Here is an 11,172-nt window from a genome sequence, read left to right as displayed (position 1 = left end):
GAAAACCAGGACTACCAAGCTGTCTTAGTACAGAGCTTCAGGGAAGCAAGGGAATAATATCTCATCTCCGTAAATCCCAGTTGGACTTGGCAGTGAACAAACTTTAGAGCGCTAATGTTAAGAGGGAACGTTCTGGTACAACCTACAAATTGCCTTTCTTTAATTTGTGCAATTTACTAAGAGACATACATTATCAAGTTTAATAAAATTTTGTGGAAAAAAAGCTCATGGTGGTAATTGCTGTGTTGATTTAAGGTCCTGTAAGTGCAATGAAACATAGTTACCATGCATAGAAATGCTACTTAATAGCTATTTAACCAGGGATTTTATTCTTATTTGGGGGCTTTCTCTTAAATCCCCTGGCTTTTAATTTTAGATATTGTAGATCTTTGATATAGATTATGAATATAATTGGGAAGCGGGAAGGAGTTGTACAGATTTGGGGGTTGTGAGTAAAAGAAAACCACTCAAATACTAACCCAGCATGAAATTGCTTCTAACTTGTTCCAAGCAAGAGTAGGTTGAGGAGTGTCTTAGTTTCTTTCTGCTGCTGTGATATTAAAAAAAAAAAACACTACAGCCAAAAACAATGTAGGGAATTAAAGAGTTTATTTCAGCTTCTACTTATAGATCACAGTTCATAATTGAAGAAAGTCAGGACAGGAACTCCAGGTAGGAACCTAAAGTAGACACCATGCAGAAAGGCTGCTTACTGGCTTGCCCGCTATCTCATACTCAGTTAGCTTTCTTATTACAGAGCCCGACCCACCCACCTAGGGAAAGTGCTGCCTACAGTAGCCTGTGCCCTCTTAATCTATCAAGAAAGTCTAACCAAGACAATCCTTCAATTGAGGTTTCCTTCTTTCCAGGTGACTCTGGTTTGTGTCAAATTGACTAAAAACTAACTAGAACTGGGAGAATAAACCATATGAGTTCTCTTTGTAAGCTGTAAATGTGCTTACAAAGATAAACCAGCATCTTTTTCCAATGCTCTTTTGCAAAGATGTGCAAACTTAAAACAAGTTTTAGTTATAAAATATTTTGGTTTTACACTTGGTATTGTATCTGTGTCAGATTGAAGAATCTGTTCGGAGCATGGTAATGCGCTATGGAAGTCGGCTGTGGAAATTGCGCGTCCTCCAGGCAGAACTGAAAATCAACATTCGCCTGACAACAACTGGAAAAGCAATTCCCATCCGCCTCTTCCTGACAAATGAGTCTGGCTATTACTTGGACATCAGCCTGTATAAGGAAGTGACTGACTCCAGGACAGCACAGGTACAGTAGTCAAACAGACTCCTCCAAGGTTGATTTGGTCCAACACATAAAATGACCCAGAAACCCTATTGGTTTACCCTTTGCATTGGAAACATCTTTGTGCCTCTTGATCATGCATGTTACAAAACCTTAGCCTTTTGTCAAATATAGAGGAATACTAACAGGCCAGGTGAAACAACTCCACAGGTAATTGTGCAGTGCCGATGTTTATTGCTTCCAGGGGCTCTTGTGCTAAGTAATCCAGACTTCCTGGTCTGATTTGTTTTCCTGTTCCCAGTTGCAGCCTTTCACTGGCAGATGAGGAAAGAAGACTTGCTGGAATATATCTCCAACTTCTGTCTTTAAAAAGGGGAAATCTTACCATAGTATCACATTAGGAGCAGGGCCAAGCAGTGTCTTCTTCATACTTGTACATTGCTTATTCCATTCACTCATGCTCACTTTCCTTCACTGAGTTCATAGTGCTGTATGCCTATATATGAGCAAAGTGACAAACTGTAACCCATTTTCCAAGGGAAAAATTTGGGAATGCAGAAATGAAAAATGGATAAGCATGCTGATTCTATGATAACAGAGCATTCTATTTTAATTGGCTTGCCATCTTAGTTTCTAAACAATTGGACCATTTTCAATGGTATGGGCACATCTTCAGAGGCAGTATGTTATTTTAGGGCCTCAGTGTGTACTTTAAAAGTGTACTCCTGATAAAGGGTAGACTTGCACCAGAATACACAAGCAAGGGTTTAGGCTGTTTTATGCATTTGGTTCTGGAAAGCATTATGTGGCTCTTGCTTTTATATGTGTTCATTTAAATCCAGGAATGCAAGTAGGAAAAGACATTTCTGTCAGTGTTTTGGAGATGAATTTTTTAAAATCCTAGTTTAGGCAGTTTTCTTACTGACCTTTCATTTTGTTCTTTGATTCTCAGTTAGATGACCAAAGAAATCTATCCTTTAAGAAGCAAGCAGTTAGAACAGCATGCACAGAGCACAGGGGTGAGCAAGAAAAAGAGGGCTCAATAATTTTTGCTGCATGTGATGTTTTTCAGGACAACCTTAAGAACATTTTCAGTCAGGGCTTTCCATGGTTCGGGATGCTTTTAATTAACTCCTACAATGGCTTCAAGGCAGGCCTATTCTTCTGTAAAAGAAGAGGGCCACTTGAGATTTTAATGTTTTTGATAAATGTTTTTTCTTCATAACTTTCTTCTTTTTTTCCATTTCTTTTTATTAGAAAGCTCTTAGATTTCTCTGATGCTGGTTGGTGGTGACAGAGGCCCATGAAAGGCACAGGTGCCTTCAGCAGAGATTTAGTATTGTGCCTGGCACAAAATAAACACTTAATAGGTGCCTGCGAGAGTGAATAAGCTGCCCTTGACCTGAAGGGGACCAGCATATTTGAAAAGCCCTGAGGTTGCCCAGCCTGTCTGCAGCATGGAAGCTAGGTCGTAAGCAGTGGTAGTATAGATAATTTTTTATTTTTCCTAAGTAAATACATAGGAGGCTAATTGCTGGTTCATAGTAACTATTTTTAACATCATAAGAAACTGACATGCCACTAAGTGGTTACCATTTTAAATTCCAGCAGCAATGTATATACCCAGGCAGCTTTCTTCAGTTCCTTTCCTTACTGCATAGTTATATTGCCTTACTATGGCTAACCTGACTTCATCCTAGAGCTTGGCAAAGTTGAGTTTCAAACCCTGTACTCAGAGCTTTTGCCTCTCTTAGCAGGAAATACAGTTCCAAAAACCCTGCTGCTTTTAATTTTATAGTTTTATGTGTGTGTGCACGCGTATATAGCTCAGATGAGGACAGCTTGCAGGAATCAGGTCTTTCACTCCCAGGCATTGAACTCAGGTTGTCAGGCTTGGGGGCAGGTTTACTGGCTGAGTTGTCTCACAGTCTTGAACCTCCTGCTTTTATTCCTTTTTCTTACTCTGATTTAGTCTTTGTCCCAAATACAGTTTTCTCATATTGTACCCTTGTCAAAACACTTGAAATCTGTTAAAAGTATGACTAGTTCTTTTACTCCCAAGGTGTTGCTGCTGTTGTCTCCCACATAGTAACTTTCCCCCTTGCTCTTTTAGAAAAGAGGTGGGGGTTCCACCCTGGGGCCTTTAAATAGCCTAGGATATGTTTTGCCCAGAATCAGACCTAATTGACATGTCACCAGAGCACTCTTATTCCTCTGAGCTAAACACTAAGGATTCACTTAGCTGGATGACCTTCAGGTTTAGGACAGTACTTAATTCCATTCTATGCATATATATCAATTCCAGGGATCTTTTCATTAATGGTACACTTGTGCATATATTTTAGGTCCAAACAGATATGTGAAAATATATATATATATATATATATATATATATATATATATATATATATATATATAACTTTTCATTCCAATCTCCGTTTGTATTCAGTGTGTTGGGAATCTATATTTTATGTGTTCGTACATATAGTGCCTAGTTTGGTGTTATACAACCTCTGAGCACTCAATAAATATTAATTGAATTGAAATAATGGCATCCCTTATAAATATTCATGAGCAAATAAAACTAGCTAAATATATGGAGTATGAAGTACTCTTCTAGAAATATTTGAGTTAAAAATGATTAAAAACTGGTGTGGTGCTTTCATTATGTGACAATCTAGCAATTGCAGGAATTCACTAGTTATAGACAGTATACTAGAGAGAAAAATATATAGTTGAATATGTAATTTAATAAAATATAGTGATTTTTACCATAGATTGTGTCTTATGATGTAACAAGAATTAATTAGGTGAGTGGATGGAATTTACTTGCTCTGGTAAAAATATCTGAAGCTTTTGTGTGGCTAATAATATTACAAAGCACCTTCTAGTCAAGGAACTAATGCATGATCAAGTGGTAGAACCTTGGTCTGGTCCAAGAACAAGAATTATCTCTATAGTGTATAACTGTTCCTTTACTTAAACACTAGAACTCTTCTGTCCAGTTAGCTGACATGCTTCATATTTTAGTATCTGAGATTCAAGTCACTTTGGAAGGCAAGTGCCATCAGTCTGTTTCTGAGATGTAAAATTTACACTGGACTTTCTTGTTGATTTCACCTAATCCCACACTAAGCACAGCCTAGTATATATGGCTGGTTATACATCACTATTTTAGAGTTGGTTAACAGTCAGAGAAGAGACAACACCAAATACCCAGAGACAAGTCTCTGCCTTTAAGCAACCCCCCAACTGTTTTTCAAGAAATGACATTGTGAAAAATGGTGCTATAGGCAGCTATTTCATTTCCTATCTGTTTCTTACCTGTCTGTGCATTCTGGTTTTCCCCACAGATCATGTTTCAGGCATATGGAGACAAGCAGGGACCACTGCACGGAATGTTAATCAATACTCCATATGTGACCAAAGATCTTCTTCAGTCGAAGAGGTTTCAGGCACAGTCCTTAGGAACAACGTATATCTATGACATCCCAGAGATGTTTCGGCAGGTAAAGATGGCTAACGGGTGGGAGTTTTCAGGAATCAGTTTCCTTGAATTTCATCCGGTGTAGCTTTCCCTAGAGAAGGGCACTCACAGAGCCAGGAGGTATCTTGACACTATTCTGATTTCTGTCTCATTGATGACTTTAGTGTCTTCTAACTCAGGTGCTTCATAAGGAATGGTGAGAAGTCTCAAGTAGAAGACAGTAAATCCATACCACATGTTATATTTGCAGGGACCTGTGTGAGGTGTTCTACATGTATTAAGTCTTCAAATTAGAGAGATAAAAAAAAGGAGGAATGGAACAAGTTTTCATTTTCCTACTTTCCAGGATGGTCCCTTAGCCTACGCCAAGATGAGAGTCATTATAGGTAGCATAGACAAATGGATATCACCACTATATATAGTTTAAGGTATAACTTTTTTTGTGGATTTACTATAGTTGAATAAAGACCTAGCATGAGAAAAGTATGGCATTATGAAGCTCTTCCCCATATGAAAATAAACTCCTTGATCATATGATAGTCCCTCTCTATGCTACAGATTTTCCCATCCAAGTAGGGGAGTATATCACAAGCAGAGAATACAATAGATAAAGAATAGAGCATCAAAAAGTCGGGATTTCTTTTTTAAAATATCTTTGATGTAGAATTTTTCAAGTCTCTTAGTCGGTATTATCAGTATTACCACATTTGAATCTTAATGTAATATATTTATCTGTGGACTTGATTAGTAGTCTGTGATTCTGTAGTATTCACAAAAACAAATTTCCTTTATGTAATCATTTATTTACACCATGCTCTCTCAGAACACACAGACTTTCGCTCATTACCTCCGTTTTATGGTGTCATTACTCTGACAACGGTGTGGTTCTGATTCTCAGTGTCAGTGCTATCTAAGTCATATTGTAATTGACAAGGGATACAGCTAGGCACATAAGTGTGTGTGAGTCATTTGGGCTTTAGGTGTTTAAGACAAGCAAGGACAGAGCTTCATAAACAAGTTGTTTTGTTTACATAAGAAGTAAGAAATGGAAATTATGAATGTTTTTGTAAATGGATAGATATGTTTGTATTCTCAAATTTGAAGTTTAGTTGATCTGTACTTATAAACAGTCATACACGTCTTAACTAATTCCCATGTGTGGGCCTATTGCTGTGAAAAGTAGTAAAGGGATCTTCCCTTAACCTATAATAGAAATCTAATTCTGGCTCTCTTAGATTTGGTTGTAGTAGCAGAATGTCCTATCTGCTTTTATTGAAAATCTTCTATTGCCAGGTTTCCCTAGGATCCCTGCTCTCCCATACACAGATACATATACTTTTAAGAAAAGATGATGTTATTTATTTGGTTTTATTTGTTTTGTTTTGTTTGAGACAGGGTCTCACTGTAGCCTTGGCTGGCCTAGAACTCATAGAGATGAACATGCCTTAGCCTCCCAAGTGCTGAGGCAGACATTAAAGACATGAGCCACCACACCTGTTTATTTGAGTTTTTATTTTTATTTTTATTTTATTCTGGCTGGGGTGGTGTTAGGGCTTTTGTATGTGTTAATTCTTCAGCGCTATTTCAGACTCATTCAGTAGTTTGACTTGGGGAAGTACCTGACTTTTGACATACTTGAAAATGCTGTAAAAATGGTTACAAGTGTATGTTTGCTGAGAGTGAAGGTTGGAGCATTTAGTCTAAGGTCTCTAGAGCTCTTGGAAAAGAAAGCAGAGTCAGAGTGACTGAATCTGACTGTGATTTTTATCCATGTTGAAATGTTAATTGTCACTGATGAGTCAAACTTCTTTCTTCCATTAGTCGCTCATCAAACTCTGGGAGTCTATGTCCACTCAAGCATTCCTTCCCTCACCCCCTCTGCCTTCTGACATGCTGACGTACACTGAGCTGGTGTTGGATGATCAAGGCCAGCTGGTCCATATGAACAGGCTTCCAGGAGGAAATGAGGCAAGTAGATACGCCCTTCTCCCTTTCTGTCTCTGTGTCTACTAGTACCAGACTTTCATGAGAGCTGTCATTACACAGTGGGAACTAAGACTCAAGGGCAGAGTCAGGACAGCATTCTTGGTCACTTTCCTCAGTGAGAGAATGGACCAAACCAAGAAATTACTGTGAATTTTTTAGGGATAATAATGGTATTACAATTTTGCTTTTTGAAAAGGAGTATTATTTTCTGATGGGCAGACATACTAATACAACATCTTTACAGATCAAAGGTCTGATGTCTAGGATTTGCTTCAAAATAGAGATGAAGGTCATATTTTAAGTGGAGCAAGATTGGTGAGTTCATAATTGAAGATACATGAGAATAGATATGGAATTTTGAGATTTTTAGGTATCCTCTTTTACCCTTGATTCATTGGATTTGGTGATATTGTGAGTATGATAGAAATTCTTTCTAAAGGGCTGAGAGCCAACAGTTAAAAAAAAAGAAACACAAAACATTGATTTATTTGTTTGTTTTGAGATAAGGTCTCACTCACTGCGTAAGCCTGGGTGTCCTGGAACTCACTACATAGACAAGGCTGGCTTTAAATTCACAGAGACCCTCCTGCCTCTGCCTTCTGAGTGCTGGGATTAGAGAAGTGTGCCACCACACCTGCCTGATTTTGATATTTATTAAAAACTTAAACTTGGGTAGAGAGGGACAGGAAAAAGATCATGAAATCCTTAGGGGAGGGGAGTATGATCAAAATAATTTAAATTTAAAAATAGTTTTTAAGAATATAATAATAAATTATTAGCTACTTAAAAATTTCAAAAAAATAAACACATTTGCTAGCCATGTGTTGTGCCTCATGCCAGCGTTTGGAAGCAGAGACAGGAAAATTGAAGGTTAACCTGAGCAGCATGTGTCCCTATCTTGAAATAAAGCAAACAGAAGGCATTTTGTAGGATTAATAACTTTTCTCATGTAGTACCATATTAATAATGACATAAAGACATATTCTCCTGTGTCCCCTCATATTCTTTTCCATATAGTAAGATCCTTAAGATTTTGACTATGCATCTAAAGTACAGTTATAGCAATGATAAAAATATTAACACACCTAAAAAAAATACAGAGGTGTTTTTATTGCAGATTCAGGTATAACCCAACTAAACTCATTCCTTAAAATAATCTTTATCTGAGCCAGGGTATAGTGGTGCATGCCTTTAATCCCAGCATTTGGGAGGCAGAGGCTGGTGGATCTCTGAGTTTGAGGCCAGCCTGGTCTATAAAGAAAGTTCCAGGATAGACAAGGTTACACAGAGAAACTTTGTCTTGAAAAATCAAAAATAAATAAATAATAATAATCTTTATTTGGGTGTTAACATAAGCAAACTGGCTGATCACTGGAGATACTATGTGAATTTTTTCCCTTTTTTTGAGTATCTTATTTTTTTGTTCTTTGGAAATAGGGTCTCTCTTTGTAGCCCTGACTGCTCTAGAACTCACTATGATGAACACACTGGCTTTGAACTCTGTTGTCTCTTCTATAATTAAAGGCATGTGCTACCAAGCCCAGCTCCAGTATCCTTTTCAAAAATATTTGTTCTTTTGTACAAGATGTATGACTGTTGAGTACCACAGTATAGGCTTTAAGAGCAGGTTATTTAGCGTTAGGATGGAGTCAAGCATTGGACCAGATGAAGAGGCTTAGAGTTGTAGTTCTTCCAATCTGGTGCCTCAACAAATGGCCAGACAATGGGGTGGAGGTGGCAGGTGTTGCCGAGAATAAACTCATATTCATCAACACACAAAGTTGAAGCAGAGCTCTGTACCTACTGTGTGTATGGCTTCTGCTTGCACGCCCCTCAGCAGAAAAGAAAAGCTTCGTTGTGCTAGTCTGCAATTTTGATTCATTGAATAGCTGTTGAGGAATAGAAAGCGGCCTTGTGAACATGAGGCTGAGAGTAAAACGGTTTTAACTAATGTAATTAAAACACAAAATGAGTTTGGGTTTTGTTTTGTTTTTTTGCCACATGAAAGCTAGCTACAATGCTGTGTGAAACCTCTTGCCACAATCTTTCTTCTCCTGCTTTCTCTCTGTTCTCATTCTGTGTTTGAGCGAATGGAGACTGGGGGAATAGTGAAGTCCCAGAGGGACAGAGCTCTGTTCTTGCTGAAATTACAAGCACAGAGCTGCCTGGGCATGAACATGTAGTGTTTACTCTGCCAGTATGAATACAAATAGTCTTATTATACGGAACTCTGTACCAAAAGACCACACACACACACACACACACACACACACACACACACACACACACACACACACACGAACAAAAAAATTAAAGGTTTTTTATTTTTAACCCCTTTAAGACCTAACAAACCTCAGTATAAAAGGAGTGGCTACCACAGTGAGTGACAGTATACAGTAGTGACCACAAGTTTTTGTTTGCCCGATGTTCTAATAGTTGTGAAACCAGAAAGCTAAAAGCATTTATGGAAATGCCATTGCTTTGTATCGCTTTTCACATTATTCTCTCTTTCCCTTTCTAAGTTACATGTTTTCTTTGTTCTCTTTTCCTTTTCTTCAGATGACTGACTAGGATTGAGCCTGCATGTTAGCTTGCTGTGTCTGAGCCTAAGAGTTCAGGAAGAGTGAGGCTGATGTTCTTTTGTGAACAGTCAATAACTGAGCCCAGGATGACTGGTGAGGTCAGTGACCTTAGCTAGATTATAGGATACTGCATGACAGGAATGAGGTTATGGTATTAGAATCAAGCTCTGCTACCACTAGCTTGGAAATACAATGGAGTGTGTCCATTGAGAGACTCACCAGTCTAGGGATGGAGTCAGCATTTGACTCTGAGGGACGGCTGTACGTAAGAGATGACGAGGTGTCAGTAGGATATATTTCCTGGTCCTGAGACTAGGTTTATCAGGGCACGTTGGTTTTCCACTACTGCAGTTTAATTTTCTTTGGCCAAAGCGACAAGTTTGTCATGAGCCCAGCACTCTACATATTACCTGAAGAATGATGTGAGGAGAACAAAGTGAGCTCATGCTGATAGGATTTGGAGCAAATCTTCCTTTGGCAAAGAGAATGGGCATCAGAACAAAGCCTTGAGATATGGTTTTATTTAAAAAAGAATAAAAAATTGACCTGTTAGTGTTCTGAGAGCCCAGGTTCAATGTAAATGCATTGATGCTCCATAGACACTAAATCCTCATAATGTGGTGTTCTCCAGAGTGACGGCACTACCAGGTGGTCATTGTAGGTGACACTGAATTACCTTGAAGTATTGGAGTTTCTGGGCTTAAAAGCTAGCTCATGGATGTTAGGAATGAAGGTAAAACGCGAGATTCCTGTGTAGTTTTTCCCTGAATTGAGGTACTTCTCCTTACAGCCAGAGGCAGAAGATGTGCACTTGTCAGACCACTGGTTACCTTGTTGGCCGACCTTTCTTCCCCACTTTTTTCCTGGGATGGCAAATAGGTGAAATGGTGATAGGACCAGGACTGGGACCAATTCAGTTCCATTTAGTTTTAGGTAACCTGTTTGCCATTTGAGGAAGATATTGGCTATTTCATCAGAGATGTGACCTGCATCCTGAACATTTGTGCCTGTGCTAAAAGCATGCAAAAAAGAGATTTGCTGGTTCTGTGTTAGCTTACTTTCTTCTTCCTATTTTCCTAGTATCCCTTCCCCATCAAGAAAGATGTAACTAAGGAAATGCTACCTAATTCCTAGTGAGAAGTATAGGACACTTTTTTCTCATTGTCAGGTTTGAATGGCATTGCATTTAATATGAATTTAGAATGGGAGTAAGAACGATGTGGAGCAAATCTGTGAACTACATTACTTGCAAATAGCTCTAAAGATGAGTTGTCTGGGATTTTCTTAATAGTTTCAAGTAAAGATGAAAATTGAGGAAAATGTGATTGCAACAGAGACTAAACTGATTTCCTTTCTAGCTGCTCTGGTGCCGCAGTGATGAGCACTGTATGTAAATACATAGCTAGATGAATGTATGCTGCAGAGCTACAGAAGAAATGCAGCTATCCATCCAGTCTGCTTTACTACTTCTCTAGTGTGGAGGAATTGTTTTCCTATTTTTGCCAGTTTGCTAACCTATTTCGATCATTTGGTACAAGCTGTAATTGCAGGTGGGAACATTTTGAGTAACACTTTGCAATCCAGTACAGCTGCTTTTTGTACTAAACCCAGTTATTAAAAAACTCAGGCTAAGATCAAGACAAAGGCTGTAATGGACTTGACACAGAACAACTTAACTTTGCCTGGTAGAACAAAGGAAAAAAAAAGCCTGACTTTTGTGTGGTTATATCCTTATTTGTTCTGAAGTAAGTCCACTATCATTTTATTTTATTTCTTTTTTACAGTTATTTGAACTCGATCAGGAATCTATAATGATGAAAATGTGATAAAGAGGCAACTCTTACAGAAATTTTATTGGTGATG

At 38.3% G+C, this 11,172-nt stretch overlaps 1 protein-coding gene across 6 annotated transcripts in view; it reads left to right on the top strand.

The window, feature by feature from the left end:
- Positions 1-11,172, top strand: part of Acaca (acetyl-CoA carboxylase alpha) — a 272,460-nt gene that overhangs the window by 183,475 nt on the left and 77,813 nt on the right. For all 6 annotated transcript variants that reach the window (XM_052759693.1, XM_052759691.1, XM_052759690.1 and 3 more), the window contains 3 exons: positions 1,075-1,278; positions 4,608-4,763; positions 6,563-6,709. In XM_052759693.1, the coding sequence (XP_052615653.1) occupies positions 1,075-1,278; positions 4,608-4,763; positions 6,563-6,709 (507 nt within the window). The remainder of the gene's footprint in view (positions 1-1,074; positions 1,279-4,607; positions 4,764-6,562; positions 6,710-11,172) is intronic.

This window comes from Peromyscus californicus, unplaced genomic scaffold, assembly GCF_007827085.1.
Source record: "Peromyscus californicus insignis strain IS unplaced genomic scaffold, ASM782708v3 Scaffold_3__1_contigs__length_106647218, whole genome shotgun sequence".
NCBI classification, from domain to species: Eukaryota; Metazoa; Chordata; class Mammalia; order Rodentia; family Cricetidae; genus Peromyscus; species Peromyscus californicus.
The sequence above is the reverse complement of the archived record's forward strand: the minus strand, read 5'-3'. Positions and strand labels throughout refer to the sequence as shown.